Here is a 27,980-nt window from a genome sequence, read left to right as displayed (position 1 = left end):
CCACTCGTTCCCTACCCTGCCCCTCACTTACCCAGCGTATAGCCCTGTCTCCATCAGACGTAGGCGGATTCGCTGGACTGGGTCCTGCCCATGTTGGGGGGCTGCGACATGTGGGTCATGTCCTTCTTGCGGATCTCGCAGATGGACTTCCGGCGGGCCTGCACGCCCCGGATGGCTGCCTTGATCTTCTTCCAGCCCAGATGGTTGAGCTCTGCCAGGTTGAGCAGCACGCAGATGCCGCTCACGGCGAACATGAAGACCAGGAAGACCGTCTTCTCGGTGGGCCGCGACACGTAGCACTCCACCTCCTTCACGCAGGGGTAGCGGTCGCACTCGAAGATGCCCGGCACGCTGAAGCCGTATAGGAAGTACTGTCCTACCAGAAAGCCGATCTCCAGTGCGTTACGGAACACCACCTGGATAATGTAGAAGCGCGAGATGCCCTCCTGCTGGCGCTGCTTGGACTTCTTGCCGTGTGTGAGCCCCCGCGGCGCGTTGGGGATCTCCTTCACCTCCATGCAGTCATGCTCGTCCTTCCCGCCACCGTCGCCGTGGTGCACCAGGATGCCGTTGATGTTACGAAGCTTCCTGGTGCCGCTTTGCCCGTAATCCGAACGCTCCAGCAGTGGGTAGAGGAAGGAGTAGCGTCTGTCACGCTGCTTGGCCGACTGGTGCACAGAGTAGGTGATGAAGCACAGGCTGGGCGTACACACCAGAATGATCTGGAAGACCCAGTAGCGGATGTGGGAGATGGGGAAGGCCTTGTCGTAGCAGGCCTGGTTGCAGCCCGGCTGCAGGGTGTTGCAGATGAACATGGTCTGCTCGTCCTCGTACACCGTCTCGCCAACGATGGCCACGATCAGGATCCGAAAGATCACCACCACAGTCAGAAGAATCCTGTATGAAAGAGGCACACACAGAGAGACAGAGAGCGACAGAGAGAGAGAGAATAGAAAATACATATGTGTTACAGTTAACAACTGGAGGGAGTGGTGAAGAGAGAACGGATAGTAGAAGACCAATAAAACATATTGGATTAAAGAGACTGAAGTAGCTTTGGGCACAGCAGGAGCAGGAGAGAGAGAGAACTTGGATAAGAGATGTGGAGTTGTGGGAACGATGAGTAGTGATAGTTAAGGATGCCACTGTTCCTTTAGATGAGGTAGAACAAGGGATTCATCTAGAGCACATTCATCTGCTGAGCACAATATCTACAGAGCATTCAGAAAGTATTCAGCCCCCATTTACTCTTTCCACATTTTGTTATGTTACAGCCTTATTCTAAATTGGATTAAATCGTTTTTTTTCTCCTCATCAATCTACACACTATACCCCATAAAGACAAAGAAAAAAGCAGGTAGATTGATGAAGAACAAAAATGATTTAATCAATTTTAGAATAAGGCTGTAAAGTAACAAAATGTGGAAAAAGTCAAGGGGACTGTAACGGGCTTCCTCCTTCTCTTCATCCGAAGAGGAGTAGCAAGGATTCGACCAAAATGCAGCGTTGGAGTTATACATATTATTTATTACAAGGAACAGACGAAGACGGAAAAACTCTTGAACAACAATACAAAACAACAAACGAAGTAGACAGACCTGGACTACGAACTTACACGTAACGAAGAACGAACGAACCAGTACTGACTACAAACAAAACGAACGAACGATACAGTCCCGTATGGTGCAACAAACACAGATACAGGAAACAACCACCCACAACAAACAATGTGAAAACACCTACCTTAATATGGCTCTCAATCAGAGGAAATGAAAACCACCTGCCTCTAATTGAGAACCATATCAGGTCACCCATTAACCAACACGAAACACATAACATAGACTGCCCACCCAAACTCACGCCCTGACCGACTAACACATACAAAATAACAGAAAACAGGTCAGGAACGTGACAGGGACTGAATACTTTCCGAATGCTTATAGTTGTCTATAACCTCTACTTCACTCTTCCTATTCAAGTTCAACCCATATCCTAAAGCATATCAAACCAGACTTTCCAGAACACTGCACTTTGTTCTCCCACCATCATTCACCTTTTGTGTACAGGAAGTAAGCACAGCATGTATGAAATACTGTTAAACCAACTTAAAATACAGTATCCAAAAGTATTGCTTTTGGCCAAGTGAATAATTTAAAAAATCTACTTTTACCGTCTATGTCAAGTTTTTTTGCTTTGTCATTATGGGGTATTTTGTGTAGATTGATGAGGGGGGAAAGAGTGTAATACATTTTACAATGAGGCTGTAACATAACAAAATGTGGAAAAAGTCAAGGTGTCTGCATACTTTCCGAATGCACTGTATATTAGAGAAATAACAATTATTACGTGAATATTTTTTCCGTGCTACTTCCAGTCATTTTATCTCCAGCGCAACAGTCATTTAAAACAGGGACATGACACATCACTCTGCTTCATGGTCTAATTTTAGCGTCAGGCTCATTTAACACGTAACCTTCATCTCAGTCCCTGCTACAGTGGATCTTGCTGTAATTAATTTTGTAACACACAATCTCTGTCTTCCCATTTTTCCTTTCCCCTTAGCAACCGATGACACTATGCACCTTGTCTGCGGTTTACGTGCTATTTCTGTGCGTGTGACAGAGGGGAGAGAGAGATTACTGTGGTAGTGGGGGTGTGAAGCAATTCACTATGATTTTTCAGTGGTGTGCTTAATGTGACATGTTGAGACGTATGTATACAAGTGTGTGCGCTGCTTTTCTATAGCGTAGGGCTACGATTTCATTTTGTGAGTGGGCTTCAGAGGCACCCTCCTTTTTCACTGTCAATTGAACTCAGACACTCTCACTCAAAGCTCTCTTCTCATTCATTTTTCATAAAAACACAGCAGGCATTTTTAACGCCAGCCTTTTGTGTGGCGTAGCCTGCAGCTCTCGAAGAGTTCAGAGCAATTCACACTTGAATTGAACCTGTATTATAAATGATCATTATTACTCCACGGGCGCAGGGCACAGATTTACCCACCTGCGTCTGACAATACCAATCCATTGGTCCTGGAACTCATTAACAATATTGTGATAACTTTTATGAAGTGATGACGACAATAGAACAAAGTGGGATTGTCACCTTAGTTGCCAAATAGTTCGATGCGGTTCGGCTGATGTGGGTGAATTGGTAACCTACCAATCGGAGCGGCTTTACTGGCCTGCACATGCCACAGCTGTGGTTTCAAGGGGCATATTTCATCTGACCCAAAGTCAGCGCTACTCACATGTAGGCCTACCTCTCATCATAGACAGAGACTGCAGAGGTTAAAAAAAATTATGCCCGGAAATAAATAATAATAATAATTTGAAATAGACATTCTCCCAATCCGCCCACCTGTAATCTGATGTGTCGGATGGAAATGCAGTAGAGAAAAAATGAAAATGCTTTTGCCCTTGTCGCCAGTTTAGGACTGAGTATTCACTATAGCAGTTCTAGAGCATTGTGCCAGCTAGCGCACTGTATCAGTCACAGGATGTGAAAAACTATTAGGTACAGAGGAAAAACATCAAATTACTGTCGAATTAGTTACAGACAGGGATTAAAAGTCACAAAAAAATGCAGGAGCTAGAGATTTCCTTGAATAAAATAAATGCCATGAGAGAACAAAATCTCATCAGGGAGAATGAATTATATAATGGCTTCCACAGGCAAACCCACAACCTTAATCTGCACCAGTGCCAATGTAGGATTCTTGCATTAGGCCTAGTAGTTTGTTTAATGCCATTGAATAGCTTTAGATTATCTATCCCATAACCCCCACCTGCTTCTTCTCCTCTTTTCCCTTTACTATCTCTCTTTCTGTCTTTTCTCCCTGTCTTTCTGTGCTCCTGCTCCTACCATCTAACTCCCTCCCTCCCTAACCCCCCTCTCTTTCCCTCCCTATCTCTGCCTGGCACTGCAACAGAATACGCTCCAAATAGAGACTATTTCTCTTTTTTTGGGGGAAGCAGTTTTGCTACCATTGTCAGCAGACTCTGTTTAACATGAAAAGGAAATCTCCTTTGTGAATCTTGCAAAAACGTCCAAAACTATCTGAGTAGTCCTCCTGTCCTCCCCCTCAACAGCCTGTATTTGTTTGTCGTTAAATGAACACCCTGTCTGTGTTTTCATCCAATCCCCAGGGATTACGTCAAAACATTATGCCCAGAACCCAAACTGCTTCTTTTAATTGGATCATGGTTTCTCTCTCAAAAGTTGATGACAAAAGCCATGGGGAGGTTTATTTGTATCTGCAGTGATCAGTAACTGACAGTGTGCACCAACATGTGAAATTATACATTCTTTTTCGGAGTGAAGTGTTGTCACAACCGTCCGCGCACAAACCACTGAGCGGCTTGCATCGTTTGCTTGCTGAGAAGAAAATACAGAGATGCCATTTGAAGTGATGCTGCTGTACCATTGTTGTTATGGAGGAAGAACAGCCCCTGTTATACCGTACGGTCATGAATGTCGCTCTTCCCAACAGTGATTCTTTATGTAACCCCTGGAGATAATATGTTGATTGAGGAAAGTGGGTACGAGAGGAAGGGGGGGGGGTCCCTGGTGCCTTTACCCGCAAACCCCCTCCCTCCCCTTCTCTCTCCCCTCGCACCCAACTTCCTCTGCCAGTTACCATGGCAACAGCCGATGGGAAGAAAAATGAGAGGTGCTCATGAGCTCTGATTCGAGCCGAGGACCAGCTAAAGTGAAGAAAGGCAACTTAACTACCCAGCATGAGAAAAAAACACCAGCAATAACAATGCTATCAAATCATACTGGAACTGTCTGCTGTCATCTGTGGATGGAAGCCAGATAACAATCATTCCACACCCAGGAGAGAACATCTCTCACAACCTGTTGTATAGAATGTTGCAGACATGGTTGATCTATGATGGAATCTTATTGATAACCACGAACACGACCGATATATACTAATATAAAAAGACACTAGAGAAGTGTATGTGTTCCATCTGTCTTATCCAATGCATAGGCTCCCGAGTGGCGCAGCGGTCTAAGGCACTGCATCTCAGTGCAAGAGGCGTCACTACAGTCCCTGGTTTGAATCCAGGCTGTATCACATCCGGCCGTGATTGGGAGTCCCATAGGGCGGCGCACAATTGGCCCAGCGTCGTCTGTGTTTGGCCGGTATAGGCTGTCATTGTAAATAAGAATGTGTTCTTAACTGACTTGCCTAGTTAAATAAATAAATTGGCTAGGTCATGTTATTAGAAAGTATTCCAGTCCTTTTCATGAGGTGATGGTTGAAAAAGCGATCCATACAAAAGAAGCTGTGAAGAGTCAAAGCTGGCTTGTTTGCCCTATGATTTAAGCGTTCCCCATGTGATACTGCCGTGTAATCCTCTTAAAGGGCTCCCTCTTTCCTGGCGTCTGCTGCTGCTTTACCTGGCCTCATCCCTTTAACTCTCTCTATAAAGTATTTCCCTGGCTTCCTCATGCCTGTCTTGTGTCAGGCTAACAAGGTTGAGCATCAATAGGACCTGGTTGACTTGACAGCAGGCCATTTGGCACCTAGCCCACAGCTACAGTACGTCTTGCTTCAGGTGAGGTCAGAATCTTGTCCGTTTAGCCAATAATGTATCGACTCTCCCCAGAGAATGTAGCCTATTTCCTCACACACACACACACACACACACACACACACACACAGTGTATGAAATCATACACACACATGCTTACACACGTACTGTATATAAAACATCACCATCAGCACAGACACACTTACATTAATACACAGCCACATACCAAGTCAAGCATACTTACGAAATACATGATGCAAATAGTTTGAAATAATGAATAGAGAGCACGGGAAGAATACAGGAATGTCAGACATTACAGACACAATCAGCTTTCTAACGCTCGGCAACAGCTGTGTGTGTGAGTGTCTTTGCGTTTCTGTTTGCTTGGGTGTGTCTGTTGGCTTGTGTGTGTTTGCGTGTGTGTGAGTGTGGATGGTACTCTTTTGGCAGGGGAGCGGTGCCCCTCTGCTCCTTCTGTCACCGACTGGAATGTGACAGAGATGGAGGAGGTCCAGGATAGCCCTCAAGACCGGAACACACCCTCTGTGACAGAGCCAGTACACACTGCTCAGTGCTAAGTGTGTGTGTGTGTGTGTGTGTGTGTGTGTGTGTGTGTGTGTGTGTGTGTGTGTGTGTGTGTGTGTGTGTGTGTGTGTGTGTGTGTGTGTGTGTGTGTCACTGGGTGTGGGTTTTTGTGTGGTTTGGTGTGAGAGATATAGAGCCAATACTGTATGTGTGTGTAGATGGGTAGAAGGTAATGATCCGTGTCTGTGTTTTTTGTGTGTCTATATAGGTCTAAAGTCTATGCCGTACGGATGTAAATCTCATTTGTAGACCTCTGACGTGAGACAGTACCACTATCCACTTCTCATTAAGTCCTACCACTGGCCTGAAAACAAACACAATATCCCTGTGCAGCTGATCAGTACTGAGAGACAGACTGGGGTCACGGCACACTGGTGTCCTCTCTCTATGGACACACACAAGGGCACTAGAGTGACTGGAGCTGCATTTTGTACTGATGATTTAATTATACACAGCACAGCCGTGATTAATCCCTATTTACCACACGAGTAGCTCCAAGTACACTCACAGTCTCACGGCAGTCCTTTACAGAGTCACAGAGACCTCCACTCCACAGTAATCAACTGATAACGGTATAGGTGTGCTGTAGGGCTGGTATCGTCATGGCAACACAGCCATCAGAGTAGAGTGCTGGGTTTGGGAAGGTCATGAGGTGTGAGCTGGGAAGAGAGCAACAGTCAGCGATCGGGATGGGAGCACGGCTATAATCCACATTTAATCTGCTGTTTTGGACAATCCAGTGTGGCCCATGCCAACGCCAAAACACAAATCACTCTCAGTCACACATGCTGGAAGCATTCTCCACTGACTCCCAGCCACACATGGTTAGCACACACTCCTCTATCGCTCCTAAATTTATTCTAAACATGTACAGTACAGAGAAGTACTATTAATATATTCTAAACATGTACAGTTGAAGTTGGAAGTATACATACACTTAGGTTGGGGTCATTAAAACTCGTTTTTCAACCACTCCCCAAATTTCTTGTTAACAAACTATAGTTTTGACAAGTAATTTTTATAACAATTGTTTACAGACAGATTATTTCACTTATAATTCACTGTATCACAATTCCAGTGGGTCAAAAATGTACATACACTACGTTGACTGTGCCTTTAAACAGCTTGGAATATTCCAGAAAATGTCATGGCTTCAGAAGCTTCTGATAGGCTAATTGACATAATTTGAGTCAATTGTAGGTATACCTGTGGATGTATTTCAAGGCCTACCTTCAAACTCAGTGCTTCTTTGCTTAACATCATGGGAAAATCAAAAGAAATCAGCCAAGATCTCAGAAAAAAATTGTAGACCTCCACAAGTTTGGTTCATCATTGGGAGCAATTTCCAAATGCCTGAAGGTACCGCGTTCATCTGTACAAACAATAGTACGCAAGTATAAACACCATGGGACCACGCAGCCATCATACCGCTCAGGAAGGAGACGCGTTCTGTCTCCTAGAGATGAACGTACTTTGATGCGAAAAGTGCAAATCAATCAGAACAACAGCAAAGGACCTTGTGAAGATGCTGGAGGAAACAGGTACAAAAGTATCTATAGCCACAGTAAAACGAGTCCTATATCGACATAACTTGAAAGGCCGCTCAGCAAGGAAGAAGCCACTGCTCCAAAACCTCCATAAAAAAGCCAGACTACAGTTTGCAACTGCACATGGGGACAAAGATCGTACTTGTTGGAGAAATGTCCTCTGGTCTGATGAAACAGAAATAGAACTGTTTGGTCATAATGACAATTGTTATGTTTGGAGGAAAAAGGGGGAGGATTGCAAGCCGAAGAACACCATCCCAACCGTGAAGCACGGGGGTGGCAGCATCATGTTGTGGGGGTGCTTTGCTGCAGGATGGACTGGTGCACTTCACAAAATAGATGGCATCATGAGGATGAAAGATTATGTGGATATATTGAAGCAACATCTCAAGACATCAGTCAGGAAGTTAAAGCTTGGTCGCAAATGGGTCTTCCAAATGGACAATGACCCCAAGCATACTTCCAAAGTTGTGGCAAAATGGCTTAAGGACAACAAAGTCACGGTATTGGAGTGGCCATCACAAAGCCCTGACCTCAATCCTATAGAACATTTGTGGGCAGAACTGAAAAAGCTTGTGCGAGCAAGGAGGCCTACAAACCTGACTCCTGAACCTTACACTAGCTCTGTCAGGAGGAATGGGCCAAAATTCACCCAACTTATTGTGGGAAGCTTGTGGAAGGCTACCCGAAAAGTTTGACCCAAGTCAAACAATTTAAAGGCAATACACTCAATTAGTATTTGGTAGCATGTAAACTTTTGACCCACTGGGAATGTGATGAAATAAATAAATAAAAGCTGAAATAAATCATTCTCTCTACTATTATGCTGACATTTCACATTCTTAAAATAAAGTGGGTATCCTAACTGACCTAAGACAGGGAATTTTTACTAGGATTAAATGTCAGGAATTGTGAAAAACTGAGTTTAAATGTATTTGGCTGAGGTGTATGTAAACTTCCGACTTTAACTGTACAATACAGAGAAGTATTCTAAACATGTACAGTACAGAGAAGTATTATTAATATATTCTAAACATATACAGTACAGAGAAGTATTATTAATATATTCTAAACATATACAGTACAGAGAAGTATTATTAATATATTCTAAACATATACAGTACAGAGAAGTATTATTAATATATTCTAAACATATACAGTACAGAGAAGTATTATTAATATATTCTAAACATATACAGTACAGAGAAGTATGCAAGGACCCCAGACATTATGATTCACGAGACATGTCACATCAAGATTGATGTGTACAGTTAGTGAATCAATGTAAAAAAATAACAAATTGCTAGTTGTGCAGTTCAGTGTGATGAACGTCGACATTTTTGGTGAAGGTTGTGCATTTTAATGCTTGTGTGTTTACCTGTTTATAGTTGGAGGGAGAGAGAGAGAAAGAGAGGGAAAGAGAAAAAGAGTGGAGGAGAGGTCAGTGACTGGCCGTTGAAGGGCTGTTAATGAGGGTTCAGTCCATGAGTCAGCGCTTATGACTTCCAGGGGTTATAAATGACCGTAAGACTCACAAGGAGAGAATAGAATAGACACAGTGTCCCAGACCACTCTTAATTATTATCTTATTAACGCATGTCAACAACTCAAACAGTCATGGAGCCATAGATTCAGAGAGACATACCATGGTTTGTCAAAGATTAAGTAAAGGCCTCATCGTTTAGGCCTCTCCACAATAGGACAGTGAGTTTTCTTTATCTTACTTAGCAAGAAGCATATGAAAGGTTGTATCAGTTTGTTAGGAGCCTTTTCCCTTTGTTCTAAGCTTCCATAGACTCATAATGAGATCCACTGACTATACAAAGGCATCAGCGCTCTCGCTCTATCTGTGAGAGTAAGATGGATGAAGTGTCTGTGGGTATTGATTTGCACCTGGTGCAGATCATATCTTTCCCATACATCTCTGACACATTGTCTTATACCGCCTCTCTCAATGTTTATCTATTTTAACAAGGTCTCTCTCTCTCTCTACGGATAGAACTAGAAGGCCTTGAGAGGGAGGGAGGGCGGAACTGAGACACAACCTGCATCTTATCATTCTGCTGCAATGTTTGGGCTATAGGCATGATGAGGGCATGGGGAGATATGGCATTAGTGTGTGTGTGTGTGTGTGTGTTTGTCCACTGTGTCCAACGTTGTCCCTCAGGGCTGACAGCAGCAGCTGCTGTGTGTGGTTGAGTCAAAGTGATAGAAGCTGATGAGAGAGCCAGACAGCTCACTCACACACACACACACACACACACACACACACACACACACACACACACACACACACACACACACACACACACACACACACACACACACACACACACACACACACACACACACACACACACACACACACACACACACAAATACATACTTATTCACGCACACAAACACCAGTGAAACACCTTACACAGACCAATAAGGGACAGACGCCACACTCCCTCCAACACAGATAGACAAACATAAACAGACACTTGTGAAACAGATCCTCATCTGACTCACAAGTTCGCCCCCCAACACACACACACAGTCATACAGCCAGATGGCCGGCCAAACATACAAACACAAGCGTAAGCAAATTGCAATGCGGATGCTATATTTACTCTTACACTCTCAGGCAAATGTTTACACTGCCAAAACTGAGTAAGTCACACACTGTTAGCAGCCAAATATGAATAACCGCATGCTAAATGTGACAATGACTTCACACTCCACCTAACACATGTTATCAAATTCACGTATCTTCCCATTAACTATTCAGCATTCAACTCACCATGCTGCAGAGAGAGAGGTCATTTGACTGGCAAGAATATACTGAATTGATTTCCACTCTTTCCAAGTAAATTGTGTTACAAACATTTGGGACATGTATTGCACACACACACACACACACACACACACACACACACACATACACACACACACACACACACACACACACACACACACACACACACACACACACACACACACACACACACACACACACACACACACACACACACACACACACACACACACACACACACTGGGAGAGAGCAGTGGTTCATGTGTCTGATCTCCTTAGGCCTCAGATGGGAGCATCACACCTTTTGTCATCACACCTTTTGTGTGCGTGTTTGTGTGCGTGATTAAGTGTGTGTGTGACTGAACTGTCTGGCTCACTCACACAGGCCTGACAGCTGCTGCTGTCAGCCCTGAGGGACAACGTTGGACACAGTGGACAAACACACACACACACACACTAATGCCATATCTCCCCATGCCCTCATCATGCCTATAGCCCAAACATTGCAGCAGAATGATAAGATGCAGGTTGTGTCTCAGTTCCGCCCTCCCTCCCTCTCAAGGTCTTCTAGTTCTATCTGTTTAGGGAACGAGAGAGAGAGAGAGAGAGAGAGAGAGAGAGAGACCTTATTAAAATAGATAAACATTGAGAGAGGCGGTATAAGGCAATGTGTCAGAGATGTATGGGAAAGATATGATCTGCACCAGGTGCAAATCAATACCCACAGACACTTCATCCATCTTACTCTCACAGATAGAGCGAGAGCGCTGGTGCCTTTGTACAGTCAGTGGATCTCATTATGAGTCTATGGAAGCTTAGAACAAAAGGAAAAGGCTCCTAACAAACTGATACAACCTTTCATATGCTTTTTGCTAAGTAAGATAAAGAAAACTCACTGTCCTATTGTGGAGAGCCCAACGCTAGTGTGAGGCCTAAACGACGAGGCCTTTACTTAATCTTTGACAAACCATGGTATGTCTCTCTCTGAATCTTTGGCTCCATGGCTGTTTGAGTTGTTGACATGCATTAATAAGATAATAATTAAGAGTGGCCTAAGAGTAGTCTGGGACACTGTGTCTATTCTATTCTCTCCTTGTGAGTCTTACGGTCAGTTATAACCCCTGGAAGTCATAAGCGCTGACTCATGGACTGAACCCTCATTAGCAGCCCTTCAACGGCCAGAGTCACTGACCTCTCCTCCACTCTTTTTCTCTAACCCCCCCCCCCCCTCTCTTAAGATTCCTAATCATCTGTTGATTGTTTACCCAGCTGTTTGGGGGTACAGTAAATAATCGAGTGGAGCCGTCACATCTGGATTAAGCCAGTCAGATAGAACCCCATTGAGAGAAAAACACTCAGTCTCTGAATGTAACAACTGTGTATAGGATATCTTTCGGCTTTTTCAAAGTGACATGGTTTATCCAAACACTCATCCATACACCCATACACAAAAGACAAGGGTTTATCTGTGTGGCTTTAACAGTGGTGACAGGGAGCTTAGCGTTAAAGGATCGTAAGGATGAGTAATTGGAATAATGGAAAGAAAATAAGAAACGGCGAGAGAGGAGGAATGGGTTGTGGGAGGAAAGGGTGAAAAGAGAGATGGGTGGGAGATATGGAAGGAGAACAGAAAACTGGAAAAATCAAGAAAGAAACATCCAGTGGAGAGGAGAATACGGGAAATGAGAATATATTTGCATCGAAATGCATTTGTACACATTTTTATACGCTGTGGTGCATGTTGATAGACACATTTATTGGCTGTAGGGCAGGGGTCAGCAACAGGTGTCCCGCGGAACCAAAACCGACCTGCATAAAAAGGTTGGTCCCCCAACGTTTTTTGGGGGGTGGATTTTATACTGAACAAAAATATAAAACGCAACATGTAAAGTGTTGGTCCCAAGTTTCATGAGCTGAAGTAAAAGATCCCAATACTTTTCCATACGCACAAAAAGCTTATTTCTCTCAGATTTTGTGCACAAATTTGTTTACGTCATTGTTAGTGAGCATTTCTCCTTTGCCAAGACAATCCATCCACCTGACAGGTGTGGCATATTAAGAAGCTAATTAAACAGCATGATTATTACACCTTGTGCTAGGGATAATAATAGACCACTCTAAAATGTGAAGTTTTGTCACACAACACAATAATACAGATGTCTCAAGTTTTGAGGGAGCATGCAATTGGCATGCTGACTGCAGGAATGTCCACCAGAGCTGATGCCATTGAATTTAATGTTAATTTCTCTACCATAAGCCACATCCAATGTTGTTTTAGAGATTTTGGTAGAACATCCAACTGGCCTCACAACCGCAGCCTAGGTGTAACCTAGCCCAGGACCTCCACATCCGGGTTCTTCACCTGCAGGATCGTCTTAGACCAGCCACCCGGACAGCGGATGAAACTGTGGGTTTGCACAACCAAAAAATTTCCACACAAACTGTCAGAAACAGTCTCAGGGAAGCTCATCTGCGTGCTCGGCGTCGTAACCGACTTTGGTGGGCCAATGCTCACCTTTGATGGCTACTGGCACGCTGAAGAAGTTGGCTCTTCACAGATGAATCCCGGTTTCAACTGCACCGGGCAGATGGCAGACATTGTGAACAGAGTGCCCCATTGTGGCGATGGGCTTATGATATGGGAAGGCATAAGCTACGGACAACGAACACAATCAGTTTAAATATTGCAGATAGATTGTAGCTTCCATCAATGTAATTGTCTGCATCATTTCCAATCCCCCATATACATTTTTTGTAAATATATATACAGTACATTTGGAAAAATATTCAGACCGCTTGACTTTTTCCACATTTTGTTACGTTACAGCTTTATTCTTAAACGGATTAAATAGTTTCTACACACAATATCCCAGAATGACAAAGCAAAAACTGTTTTGTTTTTTTACATTTTTGCAAATGTATATAAAATCTGAATCTGAAATATCACATTTACATAAGTATTCAGACCCTTTACTCAGTACTTTGTTGAAGCACCTTTGGCAGCGATTACAGCCTCAAGTCTTCTTGGGTATGACACTACAAGCTTGGCACACCTGTATTTGGGGAGTTTCTCCCGTTCTTCTCTGCAGATCCTCTCAAGCTCTGTCAGGTTGGATGGGGAGCATCGCTGCACAGCTACAGTTGAAGTCGGAAGTTTACATACACTTAGGTTGGAATAATTAAAACTAGTTTTTCAACAACTCCACAAATTTCTTGTTAACAAACTATAGTTTTGGCAAGTCGGTTAGGACATCTACTTTGTGCATGACACAAGTAATTTTCCCAACAATTGTTTACAGACAGATTATTTAACTTATAATTCACTGTATCACAATTCCAGTGGATCAGAAGTTTACATACACTAAGTTGACTGTGCCTTTAAACAGCTTGGAATATTCCAGAAAATGATCATGGCTTTAGAAGCTTCTCATTGACATAATTTGAGCCAATTGGAGGTGTACCTGTGGATGTATTTCAAGGTCTACCTTCAAACTCAGTGCCTCTTTGCTTGACATCATGGGAAAATCAAAAGAATTCAGCCAAGACCTCAGAAAATAAATTGTAGACCTCCACAAGTCTGGTTCATCATTGGGAGCAATTTCCAAATGCCTGAAGGTACCACGCTCATCTGTACAAACAATAGTACGCAAGTATAAACACCATGGGACCACGCAGCCGTCATACCGCTCAGGAAGGAGACGCGTTCTGTCTCCTAGAGATGAACGTACTTTGGTGCAAAAAGTGCAAATCAACAGCAAAGGACCTTGTGAAGATGCTGGAGGAAACCGGTATAAAAGTAGCTATATCCACAGTAAAACGAGTCCAATATCGACATAACCTGAAAGGCCGCTCAGCAAGGAAGAAACCACTGCTCCAAAACCGCCATTAAAAAGACGGACTACAGTTTGCAACTGCACATGGCGACAAAGATCGTACTTTTTGGAGAAATGTCCTCTGGTCGGATGAAACAAAAATAGAACTGTTTGGCCATAATGACCATCGTTATGTTTGGAGGGACAATGGGGAGGCTTGCAAGCCGAAGAACACCATCATGGCAGCATCATGTTGTGGGGGTGCTTTGCTGCAGGAGGGACTGGTGCACTTCACAAAATAGATGGCATCATGAGGATGAAAGATTATGTGGATATATTGAAGCAACATCTCAAGACATCAGTCAGGAAGTTAAAGCTTGGTCGCAAATGGGTCTTCCAAATGGACAATGACCCCAAGCATACTTCCAAAGTTGTGGAAAAATGGCTTAAGGACAACAAAGTCAAGGTATTGGAGTGGCCATCACAAAGCCCTGACCTCAATCCTATAGAACATTTGTGGGCAGAACTGAAAAAGCTTGTGCGAGCAAGGAGGCCTACAAACCTGACTCAGTTACACCAGCTCTGTCAGGAGGAATGGGCCAAAATTCACCAACTTATTGTGGGAAGCTTGTGGAAGGCTCCCGAAAAGTTTGACCCAAGTCAAACAATTTAAAGGCAATACACTCAATTAGTATTTGGTAGCATGTAAACTTTTGACCCACTGGGAATGTGATGAAAGAAATAAAAGCTGAAATAAATCATTCTCTCAACTATTATTATGACATTTCACATTCTTAAAATAAAGTGGTGATCCTAACTGACCTAAGAGAGGATTTTTTTACTGGGATTAAATGTCAGGAATTGTGAAAAACTGAGTTTAAATGTATTTGACTAAGGTGTATGTAAACTTCCGACTTCAACTGTATTTTCAGGTCTCTCCAGAGAAGTTCGATCGCGTTTAAGTCCAGCTCTGGCTGGGCCACTCAAGGACATTCAGAGACTTGTCCCGAAGCCACTGCAGCATTGTCTTGGCTGTGTGCTTAGGGTCGTTGTCTTGTTGGAAGGTGAACCTTCACCCCAGTCTGAGGTCCTGAGCACTCTTTAGCAAGTTTTCATCTAGGATCTTTCTGTTCTTTGGTTCGTTCATCGTTCCCTTGATCCTGACTAGTCTCCCAGTCCCTGCCGCTGAAAAACATGCCCACAGCATGATGCTGCCACCACCATGCTTCACTGTAGGAATGGTGCCAGGTTTCCTTCAGATGTGACACTTGGCATTCAGGCCAAAGAGTTCAATTGTGGTCTCATCAGACCAGAGAATCTTGTTTCTCATGGTCTGAAAGTCCTTTAGGTGCCTCTACTATAAAGGCCTGGTTTGGTGGAGTGCTGCAGAAATGGTTGTCCTTCTGCAAGGTTCTCCCATCTCCACAGAGGAACTCTGGAGCTTTGTCAGAGTTTAGCTGTGCAGCCAGCTCTAGGAAGAGTCTTGGTGGTTCCAAACTTTTTCCATTTAAGAATGATGGAGGCCACTGTGTTCTTGGGGACCTTCAATGCTGCAAAACTTTTTCGGATCCTTCCCCAGATCTGGGATCCCGAGTGGCGCAGCGGTCTAAGGCACTGCATCTCAGTGCTAGAGGGGTCACTACAGACCCTGGTTCGATTCCAGGCTGTATCACAACTGGCCGTGATTGGGTGGTGCACAACTGGCCCAGCGTCGTCTGGGTTAGGGTTTGGCCGGGGTAGGCCGTCGTTGTAAATAAGGATTTGTTCTTAACTGACTTGCCAAGTTAAATAAAATAAAATAAATAAAAAATGTGCCTCGATACACACCTGTTTCGGAGCTCTACGGACAATTCCTTCAACCTCATGGCTTGGTTTTTGCTCTGACATACACTGTCAACTGTGGGACCTGCCTTTCCAAATCATATCCATTCAATTGAATTTACCACAGGTGGACTCCAATCAAGTTATAGAAACATCTCATGGATGATCAATGGAAAACAGGATGCACCTGAGCACAATTTCGAGTCTCATAGCAAAGGGTCTGAATACTTATGTAAATAAGGTATTTCATCGTTTTTCAAAATTTTATTAATTTGCAAACCTTTCTAAAAACCTGTTTTCACTTTGTCATCATGGGGTATTGTGTGTAGATTGATGAGGGAAAAAGAGAATTTAATCAATTTTAAAATAAGGCTGTACCGTAACAAAATGTGGAAAAACTGAAGGGGTCTGAATACTTTCCAAACGCTCTGTATACATATATATAATATATATATAAAATAATAGTGAAGACATCAAAACTATGAAATAACATATATGGAATCATGTAGAAACCAAAAAAGTGTTAAACAAATCAAAATATATTTTAGATTCTTCAAAGTTGTCACAACGCTATTATCAAGGAAAAAGGTGGCTACTTTGAAGAATCTCAAATATAAAATATATTTTGATTTGTTCAACACTTTTTTGCTAACTACATGATTCCATGTGTTATTTCATAGTTTAGATGTCTTCACTATTATTCTACAATGTAGAAAATTGTAAAAATAAATCAAAACCCTTGAATGAGTAGGTGTGTCCAAAATGTTGACTGGTACTGTATATACACTGCTCAAAAAAATAAAGGGAACACTAAAATAACACATCCTAGATCTGAATGAATGAAATATTCTTATTAAATACTTTTTTCTTTACATAGTTGAATGTGCTGACAACAAAATCACACAAAAATTATCAATGGAAATCAAATTTATCAACGGAGGTCTGGATTTGGAGTCACACTCAAAATTAAAGTGGAAAACCACACTACAGGCTGATCCAACTTTGATGTAATGTCCTTAAAACAAGTCAAAATGAGGCTCAGTAGTGTGTGTGGCCTCCACGTGCCTGTATGACCTCCCTACAACGCCTGGGCATGCTCCTGATGAGGTGGCGGATGGTCTCCTGAGGGATCTCCTCCCAGACCTGGACTAAAGCATCCGCCAACTCCTGGACAGTCTGTGGTGCAACGTGGCGTTGGTGGATGGAGCGAGACATGATGTCCCAGATGTGCTCAATTGGATTCAGGTCTGGGGAACGGGCGGGCCAGTCCATAGCTTCAATGCCTTCCTCTTGCAGGAACTGCTGATACACTCCAGCCACATGAGGTCTAGCATTGTCTTGCATTAGGAGGAACCCAGGGCCAACCGCACCAGCATATGGTCTCACAAGGGGTCTGAGGATCTCATCTCGGTACCTAATGGCAGTCAGGCTACCTCTGGCGAGCACATGGAGGGCTGTGCGGCCCCCAAAGAAATGCCACCCCACACCATGACTGACCCACCGCCAAATCGGTCATGCTGGAGGATGTTGCAGGCAGCAGAACATTCTCCACGGCGTCTCCAGACTCTGTCACGTCTGTCACGTGCTCAGTGTGAACCTGCTTTCATCTTTGAAGAGCACAGGGCGCCAGTGGCGAATTTGCCAATCTTGGTGTTCTCTGGCAAATGCCAAACGTCCTGCACGGTGTTGGGCTGTAAGCACAACCCCCACCTGTGAACGTCGGGCCCTCATACCACCCTCATGGAGTCTGTTTCTGACCGTTTGAGCAGACACATGCACATTTGTGGCCTGCTGGAGGTCATTTTGCAGGGCTCTGGCAGTGCTCCACCTGCTCCTCCTTGCACAAAGGCGGAGGTAGCGGTCCTGCTGCTGGGTTGTTGCCCTCCTACGGCCTCCTCCACGTCTCCTGATGTACTGGCCTGTCTCCTGGTAGCGCCTCCATGCTCTGGACACTACGCTGACAGACACAGCAAACCTTCTTGCCACAGCTCGCATTGATGTGCCATCCTGGATGAGCTGCACTACCTGAGCCACTTGTGTGGGTTGTAGACTCCGTCTCATGCTACCACTAAAGTGAAAGCACCGCCAGCATTCAAAAGTGACCAAAACATCAGCCAGGAAGCATAGGAACTGAGAAGTGGTCTGTGGTCACCACCTGCAGAACCACTCCTTTATTGGGGGTGTCTTGCTAATTGCCTATAATTTCCACCTTTTGTCTATTCCATTTGCACAACAACATGTGAAATTTATTGTCAATCAGTGTTGCTTCCTAAGTGGACAGTTTTAATTTCACAGAAGTGTGATTGACTTGGAGTTACATTGTGTTGTTTAAGTGTTCCCTTTATTTTTTTGAGCAGTGTATATATATATATATATCAGTGGCAAGAATAAGTATGTGAACCCTTTGGAAATACCTGGTTTTCTGCATAAATTGTTCATAAAATTCGCTCTGATCTTCATCTAGGTCACAACAATAGACAAACACAGTCTGCTTAAACTAATAAGACACAAACAATTATACGTTTTCATGCTATTGAACACACAGTGTAAACATTCACAGTGCAGGGTGGGAAAAGTATGTGAACCCTTGGATTTAATAACTGGTTGACCCTCCTTTGGCAACAATAACCTCAAGCGAACGTTTACTGTAGTTGCAGCTCAGACCTGCACAACGGTCAGGAGGAATTTTGGACCATTCCTCTTTACAAAACTGTTTCAATTCAGCAATATTCTTGGGATGTCTGGTGTGAACTGCTCTCTTGAGGTCAGGCCACAGCATCTCAATCGGGTTGAGGTCAAGACTCTGACTGGGCCACTCCAGAAGGCGTATTTTCTTATGTTGAAGCCCTTCTGTTGTTGATTTACTTCTGTGTTTTGGGTCGTTGTCCTGTTGCATCACCCAACTTCTGTTGAGCGTCAATTGGCGGACAGACAGCCTTACATTCTCCTGCAAAATGTCTTGATAAACTTGGGAATTCATTTTTCCGTTGATGATAGCAAGCTGTCCAGGGCCTGAGGCAGCAAAGCAGCCCCAAGCCATGATGCTCCCTCCACCATACTTTACAGTTGGGATGAGGTTTTGATGTTGGTGTGCTGTGCCTTTTTTACCCCACACATAGTGTGGTGTGTTCCTTCCAAACAACTCAACTGTAGTTTAATCTGTCCACAGAATATTTTGCCAGAAGCGCTGTGGAACATCTAAGTGCTCTTTTGAGAAACTTCAGACGTGCAACAATGTTTTTATTGGACAGCAGTGGCTTCTTCCATGGTGTCCTCCTATGAACACCATTCTTGTTTAGTGTTTTACATGTATGGTACTCGTCAACAGAGATGTTAGCATGTTCCAGAGATTTCTGTAAGTCTTTAGCTGATACTCAAGGATTCTTCTTAACCTCATTGAGCATTCTGCACTGTGCTCTTGCAGTCATCTTTGCAGGACGGCCACTCTTAAGGAGAGTAGCAACAGTGCTGAACTTTCTCCATTTATAGACAATTTGTCTTACCGTGGACTTACCATGGACCGTGAACATCAAGGCTTTGAGATACTTTTGTAACCCTTTCCAGTTTAATGCAAATTAACAATTCTTAATCTTAATTTTGTTCGAGGCATGGTTCACATCAGGCAATGCTTCTTGTGAGTAGAAAACTCAAATTTTGTGAGTTTTTTTATAGGGCAGGGCAGCTCTAACCAACATCTCCAATCTCGTCTCATTGATTGGACTCCAGGTTAGCTGACACCTGACTCTAATTAGCTTTTGGAGAAATCATTAGCCTAGGAGTTCACATACTTTTTCCAACTTACACTGTGAATGTTTAAATTATGTATTCAATATAGACAAGAAAAATACAATAATTTGTGTGTTATTATTTGAAGCACACTGTGTTTGTCTATTGTTGTGATTTAGATGAAGATCAGATCAAATTTTATGACTCATTTATGCAGAAATCCAGGTAATTCCAAAGGGTTCACATACTTTTTCTTGCCACTGTATCTTTTAAAATATATATTCCTTTATTTTGTTCCCCTAACTGTAACAACCCATCCCCTAATTGGAGTAAACTAATGGACAACAACACCTAGGCTTCTACTTCCAGCTTATACATACTATATACATTTTATGGACATAATGTATTTTTCTCTTCTTTTTTTATCCCATCCTTCAGCTACCCTCATCCCCTCCCATCTATCGCTGAAGAGCATCCAGTTTTGCTTTCTAGTTGGCATATATGTTGACTGTGCTGTTTCACAAAAATTCTGAACCTCTATACATTTTACGGACCCAGTATATTTTACATTAGTTAACTTGTTGTTTTTAGTCCCACCCTTCAGCTCCACTCAACCCCTCCCATCCAGTTTTGATTTCTATTTGCCATATATTTTTCAACTGTCCTGTGATGTTTCACAAAAGTTCTGAACCTTTCCAATTGCATTTTATTGATGGCAATTTGATACCGGGACGAGATTCTGAGGCCCATTGTTAGGCCATTCATCCGCCGCCATCACCTCATGTTTCAGGATGATAATTCACGGCCCCATGTCACAAGGATCTGTACACAATTCCTGGAAGCTGAAAATGTCCCAGTTCTTCCAGATATGTCACCCATTGAGCATATTTGGGATGCTCTGGATCAATGTGTAAGACAGCGTGTCCTAGTTCCCACCAATATCCAGCTACTTTGCACAGACATTGAAGAGGAGTTGGACTACATTCCACAGGCCACAATCAATAGCCTGATCAACTCTATGCGAAGGAGATGTGTTGTGCTGCATGATATAAATGGTGGTCACACCAGATACCGACTGGTTTTCTGATCCACACCCCTATCTTTTCTTTAAGGTATCTGTGACCAATATGCATATCTGTATTCCCAGTCAATGTGAAATCTATAGATTAGGGCCTAATGAATATATTTCAAAGATTGATTTCCTATATGAACTGTAACTCAGTAAAATTAACAATAAAATATTTTAAACTGTTGCATGTTCCATTTATATTTTTGTTCAGTGTAGTTTTTGGTAAAAATAAGACCAGGAATTCAGCAGAAAAAATATGTAATTTAGGAAGTCTGTTCCCAAGTATTCCCACTAATACAAAAAAGAGACATATATATATAGTGTACAAATTATTATTATTTTCCAGCCCTCTGACCATGTCTCAATGTAATCAAGGTTTATGATTATGTATTTCAAAATAACAACCGACCATTCGCTCTGATCTAGTTGCCTACCCATGCTGTAAGGGGAATAAGCGACTGTAAACACTCTAGGGGCCAATGTATCTGAAATGAGGACGGTAATAAATAGACCTGTGGGGGACTCCGCAATGATATTACCCTGAGGCAAGGCACAGAGTATGCCATGCCATGTAGGCTTGCTCCTCTACCTACAGTGCTTTGCAAAAATGTTCATCCCCCTTGGTGTTTTTCCTATTTTGTTGCATTACAACCTGTAATTTAAATTGGTTTTTATTTGGATTTCATATAATGGACATACACAAAATAGTCCAAATTGGTGAAGTGAAAAAAAAAAAAAATTGTTTCAGAAAATTATTTAAAAATATTTTAAAAAGTGGTGCGTGCATATGTATTTTCTATGATGCCCCTAAATAAGATCTGGTGCAACCAATTACCTTCAGAAGTCACATAATTAGTTAGATTGCACACAGGTGGACTTTATTTATGTGTCACATGATCTGTCACATGATTTCAGTACATATACACCTGTTCTGAAAGGCCCCAGAGTCTGCAACACCATTAAGCAAGGGACACCACCAAGCAAGCGGCACCATGAAGACCAAGGAGCTCTCCAAACAGGTCAGGGACAAAGTTGTGGAGAAGTACAAAATGGGTTGGGTTATAAAAAAAATATCTGAAACTTTGAACATCCCACGGAGCACCATTAAATCCATTATTAAAAAATGTAAAGAATATGGCACCACAACAAACTTGCCAAGAGAGGGCCGCCCACCAAAACTCACGGACCAGGCAAGGAGGGCATTAATCAGAGAGGCAACAAAGAGACCAAAGATAACCCTGAAGGAGCTGCAAAGCTCCCCAGCGGAGATTGGAGTATCTGTCCATAGGACCACTTTAAGCTGTACTCTCCACCGAGCTGGGCTTTATGGAAGAGTGGCCAGAAAAAAGCCATTGCTTAAAGAAAAAAATAAGCAAACACGTTTGGTGTTCGCCAAAAGGCATGTGGGAGACTCCCCAAATATATGGAAGAAGGTACTCTGGTCAGATGAGACTAAAATTTAGCCTTTTGGCCATAAAGGAAAATGCTATGTTTGGCGCAAACCCAACACCTCTCATCACCCCGAGAACACAGTGAAGCATGGTGGTGGCAGAATCATGCTGTGGGGATGTTTTTCATCAGCAGGGACTAGGAAACTGGTCAGAATTGAAGGAATGATGGATGGCGCTAAATACAGGGAAATTCTTGAGGGAAACCTGTTTCAGTCTTCCAGAGATTTGAGACTGGGACGGAGGTTCACCTTCCAGCAGCACAATGACCCTGAGCATACTGCTAAAGCAACACTTGAGTGGTTTAAGGGGAAACATTTAAATGTCTTGGAATGGCCTAGTCAAAGCTCAGACCTCAATCCAATTGAGAATCTGTGGTATGACTTAAAGATTGCTGTACACCAGCAGAACCCATCCTACTTGAAGGAGCTGGAGCAATTTTGCCTTTAAGAATGGGCAAAAATCTCAGTGGCTAGATGTGCCAGCTCATAGAGACATACCACGAGACTTGCAGCTGTAATTGCTGCAAAAGGTGGCTCTGCAAAATATTGACTTGGGGGGGGGGGTGAATAGCTACACACACTCAAGTTTACTGTTTTTTTGTCTTATTTCTTGTTTGTTTCACAATAAAAAATATTTTGCATCTTCAAAGTGGTAGGCATGTTGTGTAAATCAAATGATACAACCCCCCCCCAAAATCCATTTTAATACCAGGTTTAATACCCGGCCATCCTACAATCTAAACTTGATGCCCTCAATCTCACACAAATGATCAATGAACCTACCAGGTACAACTCCAAATCCGTAAACACGGGCACCCTCATAGATGTCATCCTAACTAACTCGCCCTCCAAATACACCTCTGCTGATCTCAGCGATCACTGCCTCATTGCCTGCATCCGTAATGGGTCTGCGACCAAACGACCACCCCTCATCACTGTCAAACGCTCCCTAAAACACTTCTGCGAGCAGGCCTTTCTAATCGAGTAGATGAGTAGATGATGCCTGGCTATTCTTTAAAAGTGCCTTCCTCACCATCTTAAATAAGCATACGCCATTCAAAAATTTTAGAACTAGGAATAGATATAGTCCTTGGTTCACTCCAGACCTGTCTGCCCTTGACCAGCACAAAAACATCCTGTGGCGTTCTGCAATAGCATCAAATAGCCCCCGTGATATGCAACTTTTCAGGGACGTTAGGAACAAATATACACAGGCAGTTAGGAAAGCTAAGGCTAGCTTTTTCAAACAGAAATTTGGAATGTGGCATCGCTCCCGCGTGTGTTGATGCTAATGCAATTAATGTGATTCATGTTGAAAAGCAGCCAGTTTGTTTTCGTGTCGTCCTGAGGGAATGCACAGTGGCATCACCAGGGGGAATAAGGGAGCCATGATGCTTCCTTCCTTATTCCCTCGCATCTTCAGACAGTGACCAATGAGGAGCCCCACAGTATAAGGACCAATCAGGGACTTGTGCTCAGGGGATTTTCCAGTTTCCACAATGTTTCTAAACAGCAATGATGCCAAGGTCAGATGTCATGTCATGGAGAGCCATCACTGTCAACCGCGGCTGAACAATAGTGAAGGCAATTGCCAGATAACATGCCAGCTACTTACAGTACAATCTTAGAAAAAAGGGTTCCAAAGGGTTTTTCATTTGTACCTATAGGAGAACCCTTTTTGGTTCTAGGTAGAACCCTTTTGGGTTCCAAGTAGAACGCTCTGTGGAAAGGGTTCTACATCGAACCCAAAAGGGTTCTTCAAAGGTTTCTCCTATGGGGACAGGCAATGAACTCTTTTAGGTTCTAGATAGCACTTTTTTTTCTAAGTGTAACAGTGGATGATAAGCAAACATGACAAAATGAGTCAGCTACAAAATAGCTGCTTTAACTCGAACTCTAATACTCCTCTTGCTTATGTTTATATTACCATCTTACCCTTTCACACTATTGTCAGAGAGAGAGAGAGGACAGTTCTTACACTGATACTGTAACCATAGAAATAGAACTACTACAAGACACTAGAATGGGTAAATCAGAACATTACTTGAATATCGGATAACCATTCTAGTAATTACATTTCTATGACTGTAACCAGCCTCTTCAGACTGACGCGATGACGCCTGCCTCTGTCAGAGTGTGAATAACACTTTGCTCTCACTCCTTCTAGCGTGGGTGACTAATTCAGATGATCAGTGTGGATCATGAATGAGTAGGGGAGGTGTGATCCTTCATAGCATCACTACTGCTACCGGATACAGGTTGACTGGTCCGTCTCCTAATGGAAGCACAGATCCGTGGAAGCCAGGGGTCAGGCAGCTTTGGCACTATGCATAATATACTGTAATTCTGTAGCGCTAGTTCTGGAGGAACATTCATATAGACATAGCGATGGACACACTGATTATGATAGTGTTATGAATGTGTTATGAAGTCGTTATGTAGGTACCCTTCAAATAATGTGTCACCCTATAATGAATGTACTGAATAGTTGATAATGTAATGTATACACTCAAAGTATCTACTCTTGTATGACAAATTATGGACAGCTAGCTATATGGCCCAGTACTGTATTATGAGGTAGCCTACAGTCGATACTGGATGTTGGTTTTAATCTCTGTCTCTCTCTAGGCTTACAGTAGATTTGGCAAGACATGATTTTGTGATGAGAAAACATCAACAATGACTGACAGTGACAGCTCTTTTGTACTTCGCTGAGCTGCAGTTGCACTTTTAAGCCTCCACTGCATTAGGACAACCAATGACCTAAGAACCTTACAATTCATTTGTGATATAATTCAAAACATACACTACCGTTCAAAAGTTTGGGGTCACTGAGAAATGCCCTTGTTTTTGAAAGAAAAGCACATTTTGTGTCCATTAAAATATCATCAAATTGATTAGAAATACAGTGTAGACATTGTTAATGTTGTAAATGACTATTGTAGCTGGAAACAGCAGATTTTTTTATGGAATATTCACAAAGGCCCATTATCAGCAACCATCACTCCTGTGTTCCAATGGCATGTTGTGTTAGCTAATCCAAGTTTATCGTTTTAAAAGGCTAATTGATCATTAGAAAAACCTTTTGCAATTATGTTAGCACAGCTGAAAACTGTTGTTCTGCTTAAAGAAGCAATAAAACGGGCCTTTAGACTAGTTGAGTATCTGGAGCATCAGCATTTGTGGGTTCGATTACAGGCTCAAAATGGCCAGAAACAAATAACTTTCTTCTGAAACTCGTCAGTTTATTCTTGTTCTGAGATATGAAGGTTATTCCATGCGAGAAATTGCCAAGAAACTGAAGATCTCGTACGTTGTGTACTACTCCCTTCACAGAACAGCGCAAACTGTCTCTAACCAGAATAGAAAGAGGAGTGGGACGCCCCGGTGCACAACTGAGCAAGAGGACAAGTACATTAGAGTGTCTAGTTTGAGAAACAGACGCCTCACAAGTCCTCAACTGGCAGCTTCATTAAATAGTACCCACAAAACACCAGTCTCAACATCAACAGTGAAGAGGCGACTCCGGGAGTTGCAAAGAAAAAGCCATATCTCAGACTGGCCAATAAAAAGAAAAGATTAAGATGGGCAAAAGAACACAGACACTGGACAGAGTAACTCTGCCAAGAAGGCCAGCATCCAGGAGTCTATCAAAAACAAGGACATTTCTAAATTACCCCAAACTTTTGAACGGTAGTGTATATGTAATATAATTAAATAATAACTCAAAAGCTCAGATATGAAGGAGATTTCTCTTTACTGAGTAACAAAATGTACATCCCAAAATACACCCTATTCACTTGATAGTATACTACATTACTTATGACCATGGTCATACGTAGTGCACTATACACTGAGTGTACAAAACATTATGAACACCTGCTCTTTCCATGACATGAACTGGATCCAGGTGAAAGCTATGATCCCTTATTTATGTCACTTGTTAAATCCACTTCAATCAGTGTAGATGAAGGGAAGGAGAAAGGCGGGTTAAAGAAGGATTTTTAAGCTTTGAGACAAATGAGACATGGAGTGTGTATGTGTGCCATTCAGAGGGTGAATGGGCAAGACTAAAGAGTGAAGTGCCTTTGAATGGGGTATGGTAGTAGGTGCCAGGTGCTGTGGTTTGTGTCAAGAACTGCAACGCTGCTGGGTTTTTCCACGCTCAACAGTTTTCCGTGTGTATCAAGAATGGTCTTGACACAACTGTGGAATCAATGTGGGCCAGCATCCCTGTGGAACGCTTTCGACACCTTGTAAAGTCCATGCCCCAACGAACTGAGGCTGTTCTGAGGACAAAAGTGGTGGTTGCAACTCAATATTAGGAAGGTGTTCTTAATGTTTGGTATAGTCCGTGTGTAGGGAATAGGGAGACATTTGGGACGCACACAAAGCCAAATGAGCACACTTTCCACGGCAGTCTTGGAGCGTTCATTTATCTTTATGCAGATGTCAGGGAGGACCAGTGACCACACTGCCCATAATGAGGACACAACCAACCCCACAGCCTTCTGCAGAGACTTCCCAGAAGACACCATAGCAAAGGAGACCACTTTCTGCTGCATACAGCTCTGAGAAAACACGCTCTCTGATGCCTTCTACACTTAGGACATGACACGCTATCAAAGAGTAAGAGAGAAAGAGAAAGTGTGAGAGGGTGTGAGAGAGCAAGGGAGAGAGAGAGAGAATAGAGTGAGAGGAGAGAGTGAGAGGAATGGACTGGGCGAAAGTCAAATGAGGTCTCTGCATCCTCGTGCTGTTTCAAACTCTGACAGCTGAAGCCCCTTGGACCAATGGTATCTCTCCTCTCCCCGTTCTCCCCCCTACATTCTCCCCCTCCCTCCATCATACATCCCCTCACTTTGTCCACAGGATTAAAACAAAGCCTCTCAGCTTCTGATCAGCCACTTTGGACAGGAAGCCACAGACTCAATCAGACCATATTTGCAACACATAGAGATAACACACAGAGGGGAAGGTTCATTGAGAGCCTCAAACTGACCATGCAGAAGAGAATATCCTTGCAATAAGACCCCTATCCAATACCGAGCCTACAGTATATTCTAATCATCCCCATCAAAAGCGATGGAGGATAGATAGAGTGCCCTTTGCAGGCAACACCAGAGACATTTATTAACAATCTGCCCTTTTAAAATGGTAATGTAAGTTCTTATTTTATTTTTGTATAATTTTAATGTTATGACCATTGTGTTTGCGATTGAGCCTTCGGAATGGAATCCAAAGACAAAGTGAATGACATTAAAGCTTTTGAATGTAATGTAATTTAACCTCTAGATCAGGTAAATTCAAATCTGGACTTTGAAGCCAGTTCCACTACTGATTTTCAATATTTCCCTCTAACCAGGGACTGATAATGACCTGGGACACCAGGGTGCAATTCACTATCAGGTAAAACACAACCGGCAGTACACTGGACCTGCAGGCTCAGATTTGAATACCCCTGCTCTAGATATCAGTATGCTGCTTACCTTCCGATCATGGTGGAATGCTGCTGGACAGCAGCCTCCAGGAGGCGCTCCAGGATGGTCCACTCCCCCATGATGGCCGTGGTTCCTCCTCTGGGCACTGGAAACCCGCTGTAGGCCCTCCTTCGGGGCTTCGAGGTG

General features: G+C 43.0%; 1 protein-coding gene across 1 annotated transcript; it reads right to left on the bottom strand.

Moving 5' to 3' along the window:
- Positions 1–53: 53 nt before the first annotated feature.
- Positions 54–27,913, bottom strand: LOC120028287 (gap junction delta-2 protein-like). Its single transcript, XM_038973471.1, has 2 exons — positions 27,843–27,913; positions 54–897 (listed from the first exon to the last, which is right to left on the bottom strand). Exons 1-2 carry the CDS (start codon positions 27,911–27,913, stop codon positions 54–56), a joined length of 915 nt encoding a protein of 304 aa, XP_038829399.1.
- Between the last annotated feature and the right edge of the window lie 67 nt (positions 27,914–27,980).

The sequence above is a fragment of the Salvelinus namaycush genome, chromosome 34 (genome assembly GCF_016432855.1).
Source record: "Salvelinus namaycush isolate Seneca chromosome 34, SaNama_1.0, whole genome shotgun sequence".
Classification (NCBI taxonomy): domain Eukaryota; kingdom Metazoa; phylum Chordata; class Actinopteri; order Salmoniformes; family Salmonidae; genus Salvelinus; species Salvelinus namaycush.
Note: the sequence above shows the minus strand (reverse complement) of the source record. Positions and strands in the feature narration are given on the sequence as shown.